We start from the raw sequence: 22,571 nt of genomic DNA on the forward strand, positions 1-22,571 counted from the left end.
CACCGAGTGAAATCAACTGCTTTTAAAGTTTAAAAACTAGTCTTGAAACAGGTTGTTTACATATTAAAACTGGAAACTCTCACAAATAAAAAGGAAACATGGTCAACTTAAAGTACCATGGAATTAGCCCAAGGTGGTGATGTCAACTTTGTTGAATAAATTAAATAAAGGATTACTGGGGTAACCATAATAATACTGTGTGTGTTGGGGGGGTGGTTCTTCTTTTATAAGAATGTTTCCAGTGTATCCCTGTTTTTCACTTATTATATTGCTTCTTTTAATGTTTTTGTTGTTGAGTTTACTAATTACCCATAGCTACACAGAGAAAGAAAAATGCACACTGTGTCTGAAAACTGTTCCCAAAATTCAAGCCGTAACTGCATTTGGAAATCTCCTGGGTTATAAGAAGCTTTTTCCATCTTTGAAAAATCAGGGCAAAGAAAGTGAAAGAAATGCTGCCTCACTACTTTACAAAGGCTTTAACAAATAAATGGAAATGCAATTTCCTCCCCTATACATAGGGGCAAACCAGATTTTCGGTCTCTTCCTCGCTTACACCTTTTGATTTCATTCATAATGCAACGTGTCTGTGTATCTTCACACAGCTCACCAAGTCACTGCAAGTCTTAACATTAGTCTGTATTGCTAATTACCACAAATTCGTCAGCTAAATTTATTATCTCACAGTTTCCATAGATCAGAAGTCCAGGCACAGGGTGGCTGGCTTCTCTGCTCAGGGTGTCACCAGGCTGAAATCAACGTGTTGGCTGGGCTGCAGTTCTCACCTGGGACTAGGGATCTTTTTACCACCTCATTGATTGTTGGTAGAATTCATTTCTCTGCTGTTGTAGGACTGATGTCTTCATTTTCCTTCTAGTTGGTCGGGTACAACTCTAATTAGAGGTCATCTGCAGTTTCCTGCCATGGGGCAGTTTACAACATGGATTTTGCTTTCTTACAGGGCAACAGGAACCTGCCTTTTGACCAGCTGGAGAACTCTCTCTGCTTTTAAAGGGCTTACCTGATTACATCAGGCCCACCCAGATAATCTCCCCCATCCGAAGCTCAACTGATTTGGGTTCTTTCTTCCATCTGCAAACCCCCCTTACAGCAGTTGTCTAGATTAGTGTTTGATATACTAATTCAGAGAAGGTGTGTGTGGGGGCCATTGCAGAATTCTGCCTACCACTGTCATGACTAAGAGACCCTCTTCTAATAGTACAGTTTCAAATGAAAAAGGGAGCAAATAACTCCCACAGCATGGATTCTATCACCCCTTCTTCCTCACAAGTGTCCCAATGCATTAAACCATCCAGTTGTATGTTTGCAGATGTAAGTTCCCAGGGTCCCAGATGCCCCAGAACCCCTGTGCATCCAGGTGTATGTCTTGGGAGTGCAGCAAAGAGGACTAGGGAAGAAAGCCATCGACTACAGCACAGCGCTGAAGGGGAAGTGCGAGAGAGAGCCAGGACCAAGAAATACAGCAGCAAATTTTACATGCCAAGCAAAGGAGAAGGGATGAAACCTTCCTGGTAGGAAGTGCTGTTGTCCCCATGGGGTTTTATGACTCTTAGCAAGTCACTCAGCAACACCTGATAAATCAACTAATATTTTTGAGGTTGAGTTCCTGTTTGAAAATATGACAAACTCTTTGACAAACCCAGCACAGTTTTCTGTCCTATAGCTCACTGATGAGAAAACTGGACACAGAAAATGAGTTGCTGTCGAGTCAACGATGGCTCATGGCAACCCCATTTGTGTCCGAGTAGAACTGTGCTCTGCAGGGTTTTCAGTGCCTGATTTTTCAGAAATAAACCACCAGGCCTTTTTCTGAGGCGCCTCTTGCTGGACTCAAACCTCCAACCTTTTGGTTAGCAGTTGAGAGCGTTGACTGTTTGCACCACCTAAACAACACGTCCATTCTGTAATAGAAACTTTGCCTGTGATCTTACATAAAGCCATTTCTATCCCTTCAGAGCACAAATGAAGAATTTGTAGATAAGTGTAGGCAGAACATGATGCTTGGACTCTAATTGTACTCACCTGCAAACTGCCTCCTTTCATCAGAACTGTATTTAAATCATGGTTATGCTCTTAATTAACAATTTAATTGGTTGGTGCTTTCTCAATCCAGTTCTCTGGGGGCATGGTTTTCCGTTTAACTTTCTTGTTTTAATTCTTCAGTGAAACCATAAAATTTAATTAGGAAAGTAGCCAGCTTTGTAAAAGCAGTTCTATGTCTGATTAGCTATGCTTCGACAGTGCCTTCTTACTTTCCATTTGACATTGCACATATATTTTTCATTTGTTCATGTATCAGATAAGACATAGTGAATTTATAGCCTAAGCAGGTAGTCCAATCACTCTTCACTCTTTCAAAGATGCTTGGTTACAGGCAGGAAATCAGGAAACCTAACTTAAAGCATTCAGATATGCTATTAAACTAAGAGCCACCAAAAGCCAAGATATAAGGGGGTTACCTGTGTCTATTAGTTATCTATTGCTGTGGAACAAATTACCACCTTAAAAAAAACTTTTTTTTTTTTTTGCAGCTTAAAACAATACGCGTTTTTCATTGCACAGCTCTGTAGGTCAGAAGTCAAGGCACAGCTGGTTGGATTTTCTGCTCAGGGTCCAACAAGGACTAAATCTCAAGATGTGAGCTGGGCTGTGCTCTCGTCTGGACCTCAGCTTTCTCTTCCAAGCTCATGGGTATGGAGAATTCAGTTTCTTGGTCTCCTGAGGTCTCCAATGCCTTGCTGCTATCAGCTAGGGGCTGCTTTCTGCTCCTAGAATCTGTCTGTAGTCCTTGCCATGTATAAAACTTGCATAATCCCTTCACCCATGGACAGTTCACAGCATAACCTTTTGCTTCATTTTCTTCTAGACCAGCAGGAACACACCTCTCTGACTTCTTCCTCCTTGAACACTCAAAGAAAACACTTGGCTTTTAAAAAACCAGAAAAACCAAACCAGGTTCCATTGAGTCGATTCTAACTCATAGAAAAAAGGTTCCTCTAATTAGGTCAGGCCCACCCTAGATAACCTCCCTTTGCCATATAATGCAACATAATCAATGTCCCACCCACATAATCAGATCTGCCCACACTCAGAAAAGGAATTATGCAGGCTTTTACACCATGGGGCAGGCATCTTGACCATGTTAGAATTCTGCCTAACACAGTATGCTTCAGGGAAAAAAACGGAAAACTCTTTCTGGATATAGGGTACAGGATGTGCAAAGAGGCTGTTAGCCATAGCCTCAATTCTGTCTCATCAGCTCCACAGGACATAAGATTACAGTCATATTCTTTCTTCTCTGCAGGCTGCTTTGTCTGTCTGACCACAACTGCTGCTTTCAGTAGTGCCAAAGGATCACTTGGCAAAATGATTTGAATTTAAAAGGACATCAAGTTAACATGATGCTTCTAGATAAAAAATTTTTTTGAACTCAATACCTCAAACTTCAGCCCAATAAAAGTATGATGACTTTTGTGAAAAGAAATGAAGCAATGTGCAGAAAAGAGTTAACTTAGCAGACATGAAACTGCCATCCTTGCAAAGGCTTGCTTGCAAGGTGGCTGTTGGCTGGTTTCTGGGAACTTGAAATTTCAGAGCGTTCCCACCACCCTAACTGATAAGATTGGCTCACTGTGCCTAAACTGTGCAAACAGTATGGTTTTGCTGGACACTGCTTTCCTTTTGGGAGTTTAAAATTTTAGCATGTCCTATAACCCAGGAAATTGGACTATATGAAGGAGACGACTCATTAACAACCTGAAATATGCAGATGACACAACTTTGCTTGCCAAACATGAAGACAGCCTGAAGCACTTACTGATGAAGGTCAAACACTACAGCCTTCAGTAGGGATTACACTCGATCATAAAAAAAACAAAAATCCTCACAACTGGACCAATAAATGACATCACGACAAGTGGAGAAAAAAATTGAAGTTGCCAATGATTTCACTCTATTTTTGAATCAAAAATCAACATCCGGGATTGGCGGAGGCGGGCCAAGATGGCGGACTAGGTGGATGCTACCGCTGATCCCTCTTGCAACAAAGAACAAAGACTCGGAAAAACAAGTGAATCGATCACATACATAACAATCTACGAACTCTGAACAACAAACACAGACTTAGAGATGGCGAACGAACAAATACAGGCAGACAGCGATTGTTTTCAGAGCCAGGAGCCAGCGCACCAGGCAGGTGACCTTCGGAGCCTGATTTGGGGCACAGCCCAGGGGGGCAGACGGCACAGGCAAGGGGCCCAGCCCTAGCCCCCGAACTCATCCCGGGAGCGAGCCCAGCCAGTTGGCGCGGGCGGCGTGGCGGCGCAGCCAGTGGGAGAAGTCTCCGGGAGGCAGTGACTGGTCTTGGCGCGGGGAGAGCAGCGTCCCAGCCTGGGAGCCGTCCCGCTGGGAGTTTGGCGGGAAGCGGGCGGGGCCCGAGTGCGGGGACCAGCTACATTTCCCTGAATTGACCCCGGGGGCGGGCCCAGTCATTTGTGCGGGAGGCGCCCACCCAGTGCGCACGAGCGGTGCAGCGTGCCGGAGGGAGAAGTCCCTGGGAGGAAGTGACTGGTCTTGGAGTGGGGAGAGCAGCGTCCCAGCCGGGGAGCCATCCCGCCGGGATTTTGGTGGGGAGAGGGCGGGGCGCGAGCATGGGGAGCAGCTACATTCCCCTGAATTGACCCCGGGGGGGGGCCAGCCATTCGCGCGGGCGGCGCCCACCCGGTTCACGCGAGCGACGTGGCGGCGCAGCCGGTGGGAGAAGTCCCCGGAAGGCAGTGACTGGTCTTGGAGCAGGGAGAGCAGCGTCCCAGCCAGGACGTGCAGTCGCGGCGCAGGCGTGGGGAGCTGCTCCGCTCTCCTGAGCTGACCCGGGGGGGGAAGCCCACCTGGTTCGCGGGGGCGGCGCGCGACGCGGCTGGCGGGACGGGGAGTCCCCGGGAGGCAGCGACTGATTTTGGAATCGGGAGTGCACCGTCCCAGTAGGGGAGCCTTAACCTTGGGGGTGGGGCTGACAGCGGAGGATCTGACCATGACGTCAGCGGGCCAGACCCACCGGGGGGCAATCTCCACACAGCCAGTACATACAGGCGACGCGCCCCGCGGAAATCTCAGATATAATAGTCATTCCAAGTAACACAAACAACTCGGGCTATATTCTGAGGTGCTATTCTCCTAGCTCTCTGATCCCTCCCCGACCCTCCCCAGGCGGCTCCATTAACATCCGAATAGCCTGAGCCAGAGGGAGAACTCTGATAGGGATCTGACTGCATTTTTTTTTTTTTTTAGCGGATTTTCTGGAAAAACTAGTTTCCCAGTGATGGCTCAGAGACAGCAGTCCATATCAAACCACATAAAGAAGCAGACCATGACAGCTTCTCCAACCCCCCAAACAAAAGAATCAAAATCTTTCCCAAATGAAGATACAATCCTGGAATTATCAGATACAGAATATAAAAAACTAATTTACAGAATGCTTCAAGACATCACAAATGAAATTAGGCTAACTGCAGAAAAAGCCAAGGAACACACTGATAAAACTGTTGAAGAACTGAAAAAGATTATTCAAGAACATAGTGGAAAAATTAATAAGTTGCAAGAATCCATAGAGAGACAGCATGTAGAAATCCAAAAGATTAACAATAAAATTACAGAATTAGACAACGCAATAGGAAGTCAGAGAAGCAGACTCGAGCAATTAGAATGTAGACTGAGACTTCTGGAGGACCAGGGAATCAACATCAACATAGCTGAAAAAAAATCAGATAAAAGAATTAAAAAAAATGAAGAAACCCTAAGAATCATGTGGGACTCTATCAAGAAGGATAACTTGCGAGTGATTGGAGTCCCAGAACAGGGAGGGGGGACAGAAAACACAGAGAAAATAGTTGAAGAACTCCTGACACAAAACTTCCCTGACATCATGAAAGACGAAAGGATATCTATCCAGGATGCTCATCGAACCCCATTTAAGATTGATCCAAAAAGAAAAACACCAAGACATATTATCATCAAACCTGCCAAAACCAAAGACAAACAGAAAATTTTAAAAGCAGCCAGGGAGAAAAGAAAGGTTTCCTTCAAGGGAGAATCAATAAGAATAAGTTCAGACTACTCAGCAGAAACCATGCAGGCAAGAAGGGAATGGGACGACGTATACAGAGCACTGAAGGAGAAAAACTGCCAACCAAGGATCATATATCCAGCAAAACTCTCTCTGAAATATGAAGGAGAAATTAAGATATTTACAGATAAACACAAGTTTAGAGAATTTGCAAGAACCAAACCAAGGCAACAAAAAATGCTAAAGGAGATTGTTTGGTCAGATGACCAATAATATCAGGTACCAGCACAATACAAGATCACAAAGCAGAACGTCCTGATATCAACTCAAATAGGGAAAGCACAAAAACAAACAAATTAAGATTAATTCTAAAAAATAAATAAATAAATAAAATAATACACATAACAGGGAATCATGGAAATCAATAGATAAACGATCACAATAATCAAAAAGAGGGACTAAATATAGGAGGCATTGAACTGCCAGATGGAGAGTGATACAAGACGATATAGAACGATACAAGTTAGGTTTTTACTTAGAAAAATAGGGGTAAATAATAAGGTAACCACAAAAAGGAATATCAACTCCATAACTCAAGATAAAAGCCAAGAAAAACGTAACGACTCAACTAACACAAAGTTAAACATTATGAAAATGAGGATCTCACAATTTACTAAGAAAAACGTCTCAGCACAAAAAAGTATGTGGAAAAATGAAATGGCCAACAACACACATGAAAAGGCATCAAAATGACAGCACTAAAAACTTATTTATCTATAATTATGCTGAATGTAAATGGACTAAATGCGCCAATAAAGAGACAGAGAGTCACGGACTGGATAAAGAAACACGATCCATCTATATGCTGCCTACAAGAGACAAACCTTAGACTTAGAGACACAAACAAACTAAAACTCAAAGGATGGAAAAAAATATATCAAGCAAACAATAAGCAAAAAAGAAGAGGAGTAGCAATATTAATTTCTGAAAAAATAGACTTTAGACTTAAATCCACCACAAAGGATAAAGAAGGACACTATATAATGATAAAAGGGACAATTGATCAGGAAGACATAACCATATTAAATATTTATGCACCCAATGACAGGGCTGCAAGATACATAAATCAAATTTTAACAGAATTGAAAAGTGAGATAGACACCTCCACATTTATAGTAGGAGACTTCAACACACCACTTTCAGAGAAGGACAGGACATCCAGTAAGAAGCTCAATAGAGACACGGAAGACCTACTTACAACAATCAACCAACTTGACCTCATTGACTTATACAGAACCCTCCACCCAACTGCTGCAAAATATACTTTTTTTTCTAGTGCACATGGAACATTCTCTAGAGTAGACCACATGGTCATAAAACAAATCTCTGCAGAATCCAAAACATCGAAATATTACAAAGCATCTTCTCAGACCATAAGGCAGTGAAGCTAGAAATCAATAACAGAAAAACTAGGGAAAAGAAATCAAATACTTGGAAAATGAACAATACCCTCCTGAAAAAAGACTGGGTTATAGAAGACATCAAGGAGGGAATAAGGAAATTCTTAGAAAGCAACGAGAGTGAAAATACTTCCTATCAAAACCTCTGGGACACAGCAAAAGCAGTGCTCAGAGGCCAATTTATATCGATAAATGCACACATACAAAAAGAAGAAAGAGCCAAAACCAGAGAACTGTCCCGACAACTTGAACAAATAGAAAGTGAGCAACAAAGGAACCCATCAGGCACCAGAAGAAAACAAATAATAAAAATTAGAGCGGAACTAAATGAATTAGAGAACAGAAAAACAATTGAAAGAATTAACAAAGCCAAAAGCTGGTTCTTTGAAAAAATTAACAAAATTGATAAACCATTGGCCAGACTGACTAAAGAAATACAGGAAAGGAAACAAATAACCTGAATAAGAAACGAGAAGGACCACATCACAACAGAGCCAAATGAAATTAAAAGAATCATTTCAGATTACTACGAAAAATTGTACTCTAACAAATTTGAAAACCTAGAAGAAATGGATAAATTCTTGGAAAAACACTACCTACCTAAACTAACACATTCAGAAGTAGAACAACTAAATAGACCCATAACAAAAAAAGAGATTGAAACGGTAATCAAAAAACTTCCAACAAAAAAAAGCCCTGGCCTGGATGGCTTCACTGCAGAGTTCTACCAAACCTTCAGAGAAGACTTAACACCACTACTACTGAAGGTATTTCAAAGCATAGAAAAAGACGGAATACTACCCAACTCATTCTATGAAGCTACCATCTCCCTGATACCAAAACCAGGTAAAGACATTACAAAAAAAGAAAATTATAGACCTATATCCCTCATGAACATAGATGCAAAAATCCTCAACAAAATTCTAGCCAATAGAATCCAACAACACATCAAAAAAATAATTCACCATGATCAAGTGGGATTTATACCAGGTATGCAAGGCTGGTTTAATATCAGAAAAACTATTAAAGTAATCCATCACATAAATAAAACAAAAGACAAAAACCACATGATCTTATCAATTGATGCAGAAAAGGCATTTGACAAAGTTCAACACCCATTTATGATAAAAACTCTTACCAAAATAGGAATTGAAGGAAAATTCCTCAACATAATAAAGGGCATCTATGCAAAGCCAACAGCCAGTATCACTCTAAATGCAGAGAACCTGAAAGCATTTCCCTTGAGAACGGGAACCAGACAAGGATGCCCTTTATCACCGCTCTTATTCAACATCGTACTTGAAGTCCTAGCCAGGGCAATTAGGCTAGACAAAGAAATAAAGGGTATCCGGATTGGCAAGGAGGAAGTAAAGCTATCAATATTTGCAGATGACATGATCGTATACATGGAAAACCCTAAGGAATCCTCCAGAAAACTACTGAAACTAATAGAAGAGTTTGGCAGAGTCTCAGGTTATAAAATAAACATACAAAAATCACTTGGATTCCTCTACATCAACAAAAAGAACACCGAAGAGGAAATAACCAAATCAATACCATTCACAGTAGCCCCCAAGAAGATAAAATACTTAGGAATAAATCTTACCAAGGATGTAAAAGACCTATACAAAGAAAACTACAAAGCTCTACTACAAGAAATTCAAAAGGACATACTTAAGTGGAAAAACATACCCTGCTCATGGATAGGAAGACTTAACATAGTAAAAATGTCTATTCTACCAAAACCCATCTATACATATAACGCACTCCCGATCCAAATTCCAATGTCATATTTTAAGGGGATAGAGAAACAAATCACCAATTTCATATGGAAGGGAAAGAACCCCCAGATAAGCAAAGCATTACTGAAAAAGAAGAAGAAAGTGGGAGGCCTCACTCTACCTGATTTCAGAACCTATTATACAGCTACAGTAGTCAAAACAGCCTGGTACTGGTACAACAACAGGCACATAGACCAATGGAACACAATTGAGAACCCAGATATAAATCCATCCATGTATGAGCAGCTGATGTTTGACAAAGGACCAGTGTCAGTTAATTGGGGAAAAGATAGTCTTTTTAACAAATGGTGCTGGCATAACTGGATATCCATTTGCAAAAGAATGAAACAGGACCCATACCTCACACCATGCACAAAAACTAACTCCAAGTGGATCAAAGACCTAAACATAAAGACTAAAACGATAAAGATCATGGAAGAAAAAATAGGGACAACCCTAGGAGCCCTAATACAGGGCATAAACAGAATACAAAACATTACCAAAAATGATGAAGAGAAACCAGGTAACTGGGAGCTCCTAAAAATCAAACACCTATGCTCATCTAAAGACTTCACCAAAAGAGTAAAAAGACCACCTACAGACTGGGAAAGAATATTCAGCTATGACATCTCAGACCAGCGCCTGATCTCTAAAATCTACATGATTCTGTCAAAACTCAACCACAAAAAGACAAGCAACCCAATCAAGAAGTGGGCAAAGGATATGAACACACATTTCACTAAAGAAGATATTCAGGCAGCCAACAGATACATGAGAAAATGCTCCCGATCATTAGCCATTAGAGAAATGCAAATTAAAACTACGATGAGATTCCATCTCACACGAACTAGACTGGCATTAATCCAAAAAACACAAAATAATAAATGTTGGAGAGGCTGCGGAGAGATTGGAACCCTCATACACTGCTGGTGGGAATGTAAAATGGTACAACCACTTTGGAAATCCATCTGGCGTTATCTTAAACAGTTAGAAATAGAACTACCATACAACCCAGAAATCCCACTCCTCAGAATATACCCTAGAGATACAAGAGCCTTCACACAAACAGATATATGCACACCCATGTTTACTGCAGCTCTGTTTACAATAGCAAAAAGCTGGAAGCAACCAAGATGTCCGTCAACGGACGAATGGGTAAATAAATTGTGGTATATTCACACAATGGAATACTACGCATCGATAAAGAACAGTGACGAATCTCTGAAACATTTCATAACATGGAGGAATCTGGAAGGCATTATGCTGAGCGAAATGAGTCAGAGGCAAAAGGACAAATATTGTATAAGACCACTATTATAAGATCTTGAGAAATTAGAAAAAACTGAGAAGAACACATACTTTTGTGGTTACGGGGGGGGGAGGGAGGGAGGGAGAGGGTTTTTTATTGATCAATCAGTAGATAAGAACTGCTTTGGGTGAGGGGAAAGACAACACTCAATATAAGGAAGGTCAGCTCAATTGGACTGGACTAAAAGCAAAGAGGTTTCCGGGATAAAATGAATGCTTCAAAGGTCAGTGGACCAGGGGCTGGGGTCTGGGGAACATGGTTTGAGGGGACTTCTAAGTCAATTGGCAAAATAATTCTATTATGAAAACATTCTGCATCCCACTTTGAAATGTGGCGTCTGGGGTCCTAAATGCTAACAAGCGGCCATCTAAGATACATCAATTGGTCTCAACCCACCTGGAGCAAAGGAAAATGAAGAACACCAAGGTCACACGACAACTAAGAACCCAAGAGACAGAAAGGGCCACATGAACCAGAGACCTACATCATCCTGAGACCAGAAGAACTAGTTGGTGCCTGGCCACAATCGATGACTGCCCTGTCAGGGAGCACAACAGAGAACTCCTGAGGGAGCAGGAGATCAGTGGGATGCACACCCCAAATTCTCATAAAAAGACCGTACTTAATGGTCTTACTGCGACTGGAGGAATCCCGGTGGCAATGCTCCCCAGACCTTCTGTTGGCACAGGACAGGAACCATCCCCGAAGACAACTCATCAGACATGAAAGGGACTGGTCAGCGGCGGGGAGAGAGATGCTGATGAAGAGAGAGCTAATTAAATCAGGTGGACACTGGAGAGTGTGTTGGCAACTCTTGACTGGAGGGGGGATGGGAAGATAGAGAGAGAGGGAAGCTGGCAAAATTGGCATGAAAAGAGAGACTGAAAGGGTTGACTCAATAGGGGGAGAGCAAGTGGGAGAAGGGAGTAAGATACATGTAAACTTACATGTTACAGACTGATTGGAATTGTAAATGTTCACTTGAAGCTTAATAAAAGTTAATTAAAAAAAAAAACAAAACAACATCCGTGGAAGCAGCAGTCAAGAAATCAAATGACACATTGCACTGAGAAAATCTGCAGCAAGAGACTTCTTTAAAGCTGTAAAAACTAAAGATGTCACTTTGATGACTAAAGAGCTCCTGTCTGAAGCCATGTTTTTTTCAGTCACCTCACATGCATGCAAAAGCTGGACAGTGAAAAAGGATGACAGGAGAAGAATTGATGCTTTAAATTGTGATGTTGGTGAAGAATACCGAATATACCATGGTCTGCCAGAAGACCAAACAGATTAGTTTTAGAGGAAATACAACCGGATGCTCCTTAAAATCGAAGACAGAGAGACTTTGGCTTGCTTACTTAGGACACATCATCAGAAAAGATAAATCGCTATAAAAGAACATCGTATTTAATAAAGTAGAGGGTCACTGAAAATGAGGGAAACCCTCAGTGAGATGGATTGACACATGATGGTAAGAATGGGTTCAAACATATCAAAGATCATGAAGACGTACAAGACTGAGAAATGTTTAGTCCTGCTGTACGTGAGGTTGCCGTGAGTTAGAGCCGACTCAATGGCAACTAACAACAACAGCAGACAGAAGTATCTAAATTCCAGCCCACAGGAAAAACCTTGGGCACTGAGTCTTTAAGAAGCTGCCATGATAGATAACATTTCACACATGTTGCTAGGGAATTAAGCATCTTGTGTAAGTCTCCTGGGAGAGGATTCTTGGAAGCTTGAGACTGGTTTTCCCCAGATTTTATCCATGTGCCTTTTCCCTTATGCTGATTTTGCTTTGTACTCCATTGCCGTGATATATCCTCGCCATGGGTACAACCATATGCTGAGTCCTGTGAGTCTTTGCAGCAACTCAGCAAACCTGGGAATGGTCTTGTTGACCCTGACAAAAAGAATAAAGTAAACAAGACTATAATAATTTTCACATTGTGAGTCTAGGCTCCAATGCTTTGCATTCTAGGCCATGATTCTCTCCATTGCGAAGATGATCACAGCAAATGAGCCAGAGGCAAGAGGTGGGTCTCGCATGGGTTCTAGAGAGCCTGGCACTGTCCAGATTTGTGTTCCAATCCCACACTCTGATCTGGGGCAAGCTACTTAACCTCTGTCTGTATCTCTCAGTTTCTTCATCCATAAAATGGCAATAATGACAGTACTCACCTCATAGGGATAAGATGAAGCATTCAGTGGGAAAGTCCTCAGCCCTGTGACTGATACATGGTGACTGCAAGGGTGTGAACCCGATTCTCTACAGAGCGGCGTCACTAGTGCATCACCAGTATTCCAATATTCACCCTTCCCCTCGCTTCCTTCTGCTCCCTCTTTCCTCACCAGCCCTTTCTCCTCCCTTTTCTTAGTTATCCTCTAAGCTCCTTCACATCAGAACCATTTCCTCCACTTTCTCCCCACTTACTACCTTTCCTTAAGTGCTCAATGAAAACAGTATGCGGGCATGTTTTTCTTTAAACACTTACAAAAAAGGAACACAATGCAAATGAGCTGTCATCAGTGCCAGATGCCCTAATGCTCAACAGCTTTGGGTTCCATCCCCAGTGATGCAGGAGGACTTCCACATAACCTTGGAAACTCCATGAGGCAGTCCTACTCTGTCCTATAGGGTTGCTAGGAGTCGGAATCGACTCGATGGTAGTAAGTTTGCTTTTGGGGTTTTATATATAACCTGCACAGTCTTCAATGATGTTATTTTTATTGCTTTTGCGATCATCACATCTAACTACGTGCAATTTAGTTTTCATAACTTTCTAAGGCTATCATGTAAATAAATTCACAAATTGGAAAAACAATCCTTTGCCAAATCCTTCATTCCAAAATTTGGTCAGAATATTTGTTCCCTGAAACACTGGAAACCCTAGGTGAAAAGTAGCTTTTTTTTTTGTTTTTCCAGTGGTATATTTAAAAAACACCGTTGCAACGAAAACTGAAAGATCTCTCAAAATTTGCTTTGTTTGTAACTTCTAAGTCCCTGGTGGACTGAGTATTTATAAGAGTGTTTAGATAATGCTGCTGAAAAGGCTATCATGGGCTTGAGGATCATACATGACCAGAAAAGAGTTAACATCAGTATTCTGAAGGTTCCTGGGAGGAGGAAACCCTCAGCAAGCACAGTTCCCCTGGTATTGATAAAGTAACAACAGTTTTGGTATTGGATGAAGGAGCTCTTGCAACCTCACCCCGGGGGGGAGGGAGAGACCTTGTAATGAGACACAGAGCTTAAACTGGATATCACATGTGTACAGGTTGGGAAAGGGGACGGAGAAAAGACATCGATAAACTCAAAGTTCAAAACTGCATTTGGCAATAAATTCAATATTTGAAACCAAAATGACAAAGAGAAAAATAAAACTAGAAGACCAAATGATTGATAATTACAAATATCTTCAAACACCACAAAGTCTATCCCTCTTCCTTCATCCCCTAACACTCTTTTCAGGTAAGACTGTACTTCAGTCACCTGGGACAAATCTTCATCTATTCCATATTAAAGATTAGGGAACCCTGATGGCATAGTAGTTAAGAGCTATGGTTGCTGACCAAAAGGCCCTCAGTTTGAGTCCACCAGGCACACCTTGGAAACCCTATGGGGCAAAGGAAGTCCTCCTCATACGGTACTTTGCTTTCCGTTAAAACAAAGCCAAACTGGCGCGTACTGCGTGAGCTTGTTCAGTTGTTGGTAGGCATGGAAAAGAGCCAATCATCGTGTTTCTCATCAAAACTTTTTAGCAAACTAAACTCCATTCTCTGCTATAATGGGACAATGAGAAACCCTCTAACACTAACTCCATAAAAATCATCAAAGATTGAATAATCAAAGCCCTACATCTTTTGCCAACAAATTCTCTTGTCAGACCCACTGAAACATTGCAAAATTAATTAACTTAAATTTCTAGATTTTATTTTCCTCAACTTACTTCTGCTTGAAGTTTTAATTAGAAGGAAAGTATATAGATGATTAGCAGCAGGATTTTAAGAAGGAAAAAGAAGTTCTGGAAAATTATAAACTAAATCCATTCACTTGTTAAAAAAGAAAACCCAAATATTTATTGAGCTTCTAGAACATACCAGACATTCTTTGCAAATATGGTGGTAAACAAAAATGGACAAGCTCTCAACTCGTGGAGATGGAAAATAAACAAATGAACTAGTAAGTTGGCAATGTGTCCTGCATATAGCAAAATTTTTAACAAGCTTAATGTAACTGTGCTTTAAAAGTCCTTTCAACTTAGCTCTTAAACGTCTCTTCTTCTGGCTAATTCCAGTTAATCAACTTCAGCCAGCAAAGCCCTGAAGACACGTTATACAAGGATAATTCCTCACAAAAAGCAAGTGGATACTTCGTTACCTTAAGTTGGTGGTGTATTTTCTTCAGTGCATAGGCTTCCTCTTCTGTTTTGGGAATAAGTCTTATCACCTGATCACTGTAAAAAAGAAAAAAAAAAAAGGTGATATTTACTTTTTGAAAAAAAAATTTACCATCTCTTTCTTCTTCTTTTTTAAACTGCCTCTGCATTTAAAAATAAAACAGCAAAACTTTTGCCTGATCAGCAGGTATTTTACCCAGTTCTTGTTACTCTATGGTTGCATTGATCTTTTTTCTCTGTCTTAAAACTAAGACATCAGCTCTTGACAATTACAGGCTCACATTTAATGTTATAAATGCAGAGAGAGGCCAAAACCACAGGAACAGGCAATAGGGACAGGAACTTTCATGAACAGCTCAGAGCAGATCCCAAGAAAGAAAATTCCTGATGATAGCTAATGCTGAAAAAGAGTGTGACTTTTTCAGTGAGAGGATATATGAAATGCACACACTATGGACCATTTCTGGTTTGGATTCTTCTCACACTGACAACAGTAATGACAAGACCATCTCTATGGGGCATATGGAAACCTGGTGGCATAGTGGTTAAGAGCTATGTCTACTAACCAAAAGGTCAGCAGTTCGAATCCACCAGGCGCTCCTTGGAAACTCTATGGGGCAGTTCTGCTCTGTTTTATAGGGTTGCTGTGAGTCGGAATTGGCTCGATGGCAATGGGTTTTTTTGGATGAAGCATATAGGAGCCCTGATGGCACAACAGTTAAGTGCTTGGCTGTTAACTGAGAGGCTGGTGGTTCAAACCCACCCAGTGGCTACATGAGAGAAAGATCTGGCGACCTGCTTCCATAAAGATTATAGCTAGAAAACCCCATGGGACAATACTACTCTGTCACATGGGGTCACTATGAGTTGAAATCAGCTTGATGGCACCAAACAACAATGGGACATATTAATTTGTTGTACTGTGGTAGCTTTTGTATGTTTCTATGATGCTGGAAGCTATGCCACCAGTATTTCAAATACCAGCAGGGTCACCCATGGTGGATAGGTTTCAGCAGAGCTTCCAGACTAAGACTAGAAAGAAAGGCCTGGTGATCTACTTAAAAAATCAGTCAATGAAAACCTATGGATCAGAAAACAATATAGTTGGATATAGTGCTGGAAGATGAACCGCCGAGTTGGAAGGCACTACCCAATAGCTGTGACAATGGACTCAAACATACCCACAATCATGAAGACAGCGCAGGAATGGACGATGTTTCATTCCATTGTACGTAAGGTCACCATGAGTTGGAGCCAACCCAACGACAACTAAAACCAACATGGAGCATATTATTTCTCTAGTACAGAGCTTCCCAACTGGCCACAAAAGGTTATAGGTGTGCCGCAAGATATTGATGGTTGTAAACTTTTTCAAATCAATTTTTACAACCAATAACATTTTACAATAGTCATAATTATATCTGAGCACTTTATAAGATTGTTTCTGTAAAGATCATGAATTGTGCCTGAAGACTTGAGAGTTCTCTGCAGTGGTGGTCCCCCTCCCCAGGTGTGTTAGACAAGTATTATCATTTTCCAAATGTGTCATGACGAGCACAGGCTGAGGAGCACAGATCTGGTATATAACAATCACAACTGATCAATGTATTTTACAAAGAGTTGTTTGTTGTTGTTGTTAGGTGTTGTTGAGTCAATTCTGACTCATAGCGACCCTATGCACAACAGAACAAAACACTGCCCAGTCCTGCGCCATCCTTAAAATCATTGTTATGTTTGAGCCCACTGTTGCAGCCACTGCGTCAATCCATCTCGTTGAGGGTCTTCTCTTTTCTGCTGACCCTGTACCTTACCAAGCATAATGTCCTTCTCCAGGGACTGATCCTTCCTGTCAACATGTCCAAAGTATGGAAGACACAGTCTCGCCATCCCTGCTTCTAAGGAGCACTCTGGTTGTACTTACAAGGCAGATTTGTTCATTCTTTTGGCAATCCATGGTATATTCAATGTTCTTCGCCAACACCACAATTCAAAGGCGTCAATTCTTCTTTGGTCTTCCTTATTCATTGACCTGCTTTCACATGCATATGATGGAATTGAAAACACCATTCTTGTGTCATGTGCACCTTAGTCTTCAAGGTGACATCTTTGCTTTTGAACACTTTAAAGAGGGCCTTTGAAGCAGATTTGCCCAATGCAGTGTGTCTTTTGATTTCTTGACTGCTGCTTCCATGAGTGTTGATTGTGGACCCAAGTAAAATGAAATCCTTGACAACTTCAATCTTTTCTCCATTTATCATGATGTTGTTTATTGGTCCAGTTGTGAGGATTTTTGTTTTCTTAATGTTGAAGTGTAATATGTGTGGTCTTTGATCTTTATCAGTAAGTGCTTCAAGACCTCTTCACTTTCAGCAAGCAAGGTTGTGTCATCTGCATAATGCAGGTTGTTGATGAGTCTTGCTCCAGTCCTGATGTCCTGTTCTTCTTCATGTAGTTCAGCTTCTTGGATTACTTGCTCAGCATACAGATCGAATAGGTATGGTGGAAGGATACAACCCTGATGCCCACCTTTCCTGACTTTAAACTACACAGTAGCCCCTTGTTCTGTCCAAACAACTGCCTCTTGATCTATGTATAGCTTCCACATGGGCACGATTAAGTGTTCTGGAATTCCCATTCTTTGCAATGTTATCCATAATTTGTTATGATCTACACAGTCAAATGCCTTTGCATAGTCAATAAAACACAGGTAAACATCCTTCAGAAACCCTGGTGGCGTAGCGGTTAAGTGCTATGGCTGCTAACAAAAAGGTCAGCAGTTCGAATCCTTGGAAACTCTGTGGGGCTGTTCTACTCTGTTCTATAGGGTCGCTATGAGTCAGAATCGACTCGACTCAACAGCAACGGGGTTTTTTTTTTTTTTTTAACATCCTTCTGGTATTTCCTGATTTTAGCGCAGATCCATCTTACAGCAGCAATGATATCCCTAGTTCCATGTCCTCTTCTGAATTTGGCCTGAATTTCTGGCAGTTCCCTGTCGACACACTGCTGCAGCTTTTGAATGATCTTCAGCAAAATTTTGCTTGCATGTGATATTAATAGTATTGTTGGATAATTTCTGCATTTGGTTGGATCACCTTTCTCAGGAATAGGCATAAATATGGATCCCTTCCTGTAGGTTGGCCAGGAAGCTGTCTTCCATATTTCTTGGCATAGACAAATGAGTACTTCCAGTGCCATATTCGTTTGTTGAAACACCTCAACTGATATTCCATCAATTCCTGGAGCCTTGTTTTTCGCTGATGCCTTCAGTGCAGCTTGGGCTTCTTCAGTACCATCAGTTCATGATCATATGCTACCTCTTGAAATGGTTGACCGTCAACTAACTTTTTTGGGTATAATGACTCTATATATTCCTTCCATCTTCTTTTGATGCTTCCTGCATCATTTAATATTTTCCCCATAGAATCCTTCACTATTGCAATACGAGGCTTGAATTTTTTCTTCAGTTCTTTCAGCTTGAGAAATGCCAAGCGTGTTCTTCCCTTTTGGTTTTCCATCTCCAGCTCTTTGTACATGTCATTATAATACTTTGTCTTCTCTAGCTACCCTTTGCAATCTTCTGTTCAGCTCTTTTACTTCATCATTTCTTCCATTTGCTTCAGCTGTTCAATGTTTGAGAGCTAGTTTCAGAGTCTCTTCTGCCATTCATCTTGGTCTTTTCTTTCTTTCCTATCTTTTCAATGACCTCTTGTTTTCTTCAGGTATGATGTCCTTCCACAACTTGTCTGGTCTTAGGTCATTAGTGTTCAACATGTCAAGTCTATTCTTGAGATGGTCTCTAAATTAAGGTGGAATATACTCAAGGTCATATTTTGGCTCCTGTGGACTTGGCCTGATTTTCTTCAGTTTCTGCTTGAACTTGCATATGAGCAATCAATGGTCTGTTCCACAGTTGGCCCCTGGCCTTGTTCTGACTGATAATATTGAGCTTTCCCATCATCTCTTTCCAAAGATGTAGCCGATTTGATTCCTATGTGTTCCATCTTGCGAGGTCCATGTGTATAGTGTCATTTATGTTGGTGAAAAAAGGTATGTGCAATGATGCAGTCTTGCAAAATTCTATCATTCGATCTCTGGCATTGTTTCTATCACCAAGGCCATATTTTCCAACTACCGATCCTTTTTCTTTGTTTCCAACTTTGGCATTCCAATCATCAGTAATTATCAATGCATCCTGATTGCATGTTCAACCAATTTCAGACTGCAGAAGCTGATAAAACTCTTCAATTTCTTCATCTTTGGCCTTAGTAGTGGTATGTAAGTAGTCGTATTAACTGGTCTTCCTTGTAGGCGTATGGAGATTACCCTATCACTGACAGCGTTGTACTTCAAGATAGATCTTGAAATGTTCTTTTGGACTATGAATGCAACACCATTCCTTTTCAGGTTGTCATTCCCCGCATATTAGACTATATGATTGTCCAATTCAAAATGGCCAATACCAGTCCATTTGAGGTCACTAATGCCTAGGATATTGATGTTTATGCATTCCATTTCATTTTTGATGATTTCTAATTTTTCTAGACTCATACTTCATACATTCCAGGTTCTGATTATTAATGGATGTTTGCAGCTGTTTCTTCTCATTTTGAGTCATGCCACATCAGCAAATGAAGGCCCCAAAAGCTTTACTCCATCCACATCATTAAGGGTGACTCTACTTTGAGGAGGCAGCTCCTCCCCAGTCGTCTTTTGAGTGCCTTCCAACCTGGGGGGCTCATCTTCCAGCACCATTATCAGACAATGTTCTGCTGCAATTTATAAGATTTTCACCAGCTAATTCTTTTCAGAAATAGACTTCCAAGTTCTTCTTCCTAGTCTGTCTTAGTCTGGAAGCTCAGCTGAAACCTGTCCTCCGTGGGTGACCCTGCTGGTATCTGAATCCTGGTGGCATAGCTTCCGCTTCACAGCAACATGCAAGCCCTCACAGTACAACAAAGTGACTGATACCTAGGGGTTGCATAAAGTAGATGGTCATTGAATACTAATTAAAAGACTTGCATAAAGGAGATTCTTGAGAATGATTGGCTCCTAGAGGAAATATAAGGAAAAACTAAAAAAGTTTAATAATAGGAATGAATATTTTTCATAATCCTCTATGGCATTTTACAATGATTGAAGTTGAATATTACTAATGCCATACATAGAAAATAAAAACTACCAGTTTACCCAGGAGTTGTCTCTCTAGCCTCAAAGGTGTGCCAGGAAGAATGATGAAATTTGCTTACTTTCCCATGGTTTCACTATGCAGAACAGTTTCCAAGGCTAGGTAAATCTAATATGGAGGGCATTGAACCCCCAAGGGATTCTGGATTGTTGAGTGATAATTTTGGGGGGCTGTGTTGTTATTTCCAATCAATTTAGTTTTGTTATTTCAAATGATCTCTTATACCCTCTGTAGGTCTCTTAATTACAGTACTTGGTTTACTGATGGTACTTTGAAATGGTTGAGGCATTACCACTCTATTATGGCTTTGCAGTTTTTATTTCCTCAAAATCACATAAAACAACCTCTCAGTATTTGTAATGGATTGAATCGTATCCTCCAGAAAGATATGTCGAAGTCCTAACCCCTGGTATCTGTGAATGTGACCTTGTTTGGAAAGAGGCTCTTTGAAGATGTCAGTTAAATTAACATGAAGTCACACTGGGTCCAAATCCAATGAGTGAGTCCTTATAAAAGTGGGGAAGACACACAGACACAGAGGGAAGATAGCCACGTGAAGAGAGGCAGAGATTGGACTGACAAGGAACTCCTAGGATCACCAGCTGTCACCAGAAGCTAGGAGAGAGGCAAAGCCCAGATTCTCCCTCAGAGCCCTTAGAAGGAATCAACACGGCCGACACCTTGATTTCGGACTCCTAGCCTCCAGAACCGTGAGATAACAAATTTCTGTTTTTATGAACTACCCAGTTTGTGGTATTTCATTATGGCAGCAATAGGAAACCAACACTGCATCAGTATCATTAAGTCCATATTTTTGGAAAGAATAAGAGAAAGCAGAGGGTAAAAATCATCAACAACTTGCTGTAAAACAACCCTAAATATGGCCTTCGGAATTAAAATGTAATTACATCTTCCCTCCCTTCATTTCAGGTACACGTTTTTGTATTTTTCCTGGATTGATAATACCCTGGTCTCTCCCACCTGACCCAGTATAATTCTTGGCAAAGAAAGATAACTCTACTGGGTGATACAGTTGTTTTGATGGATGGATCACTTGACAGTTTGCTGAAAAACACCTCCATCTGGGGCCCTGTCAGCTCCTCAAGGGTGCAATGAAAGCAATCTGGAGCCATTTTATATCTATGGGAAGATTTTTTTTTTTTTTTCCATTTCTTTTTTTAAATGATGGATAATTCAGCTTGGCAGTCTGTTCCTCTTCTGTGAGTACAGGATGTAAAGGAATCAACTCTGGGATTATTTAACCCTGAAAGCAATTATTTGAACCCAGCTTTGTCATTTTTATAACAAAAAGTTCACTTCATCCTGGTTTTATAAATTCTCAGGTGAGCCTTCAAAATGTGTTTATTACTGTTTGATTACTCATAAAAGAACAGAGAATAAGAAAAGCTAATTATGGCATAACAGAGTTCATAAAGAAAAATTTTCTACATGCTACTGTTGTGAGTAGTGTCTGGGGTCTTAAAAGCTTGCGAGTGGCCTTCTAAGATACATCTATTGGTTCCATTCCGCCCAGAGCAAAGGAGAATGAAGAAAACCAAAGACACAAAGAAAATATTAGTCCAAAGGACTAATGGACCACATGAGCCAGAACCTCCACCAGCTTGAGCCAAGAACTAGATGGTGCCTGATGACCACCACCAACTGCTCTGACAGGGATCATGATAGAGGGTTCCAGACAAAGCAGGAGAAAAATGTAGAACAAAATTCAAATTCACAAAAAAGACCAGACTTATTGGTCTGAAGAGACTGGAAGGACTCAGAGACTGGGGAGGAGACTATGGCTCCCAGATGCCCTTCTAACTCAGAACTGAAGCCACTTCCAAAGTCTACCTTTCAGCAAAAAATTAGACAGGCCTATAAAACAAACAATAACGCACGTGAGGAATGTGCTTCTTAGTTCAATCAAGTATATGAGACCAAATGGACAACACCTGCTCAAAAGCAAAGATGAGAAGGCAGGAAGGGGCAGGAAAACTGGATGAATGGAAACAGGGAACCTGGGGTAGAAAGAGGGAATGCTAACATATTGTGGGAATTGCAACCAATGTCATGAAACAATTTGTGTATACATTTTTGAATGAGACACTAATTTGCTCTGTAAACTTTCACCTAAAGCACAATAAAATGTTTAAAAAAAAAAGAAAGGAAAGCTAAGTAGGAGAACCCATGAAATGTCATACTTTTTTTTACAAGCCAATAAATTACACTGGTGAAATATCCAGCAACCAAAAACCAACAAGAGCTCTTTATTTAGCATGTAAAATCCAATGACTCCCAAAGGCCCCAGTTGTCTCATCAAACAAAAAGCTTACCTTCCCTAAATCTGATAG

At 40.9% G+C, this 22,571-nt stretch overlaps 1 protein-coding gene across 1 annotated transcript in view; it reads right to left on the minus strand.

Moving 5' to 3' along the window:
* Positions 1-22,571, minus strand: part of CPA6 (carboxypeptidase A6) — a 431,756-nt gene that overhangs the window by 233,757 nt on the left and 175,428 nt on the right. The window contains exon 2 of the mRNA XM_003408213.4: positions 15,014-15,089. Within this exon, the coding sequence (XP_003408261.3) occupies positions 15,014-15,089 (76 nt within the window). The remainder of the gene's footprint in view (positions 1-15,013; positions 15,090-22,571) is intronic.

This window comes from Loxodonta africana, chromosome 14 (assembly GCF_030014295.1).
Source record: "Loxodonta africana isolate mLoxAfr1 chromosome 14, mLoxAfr1.hap2, whole genome shotgun sequence".
Taxonomy (NCBI): domain Eukaryota; kingdom Metazoa; phylum Chordata; class Mammalia; order Proboscidea; family Elephantidae; genus Loxodonta; species Loxodonta africana.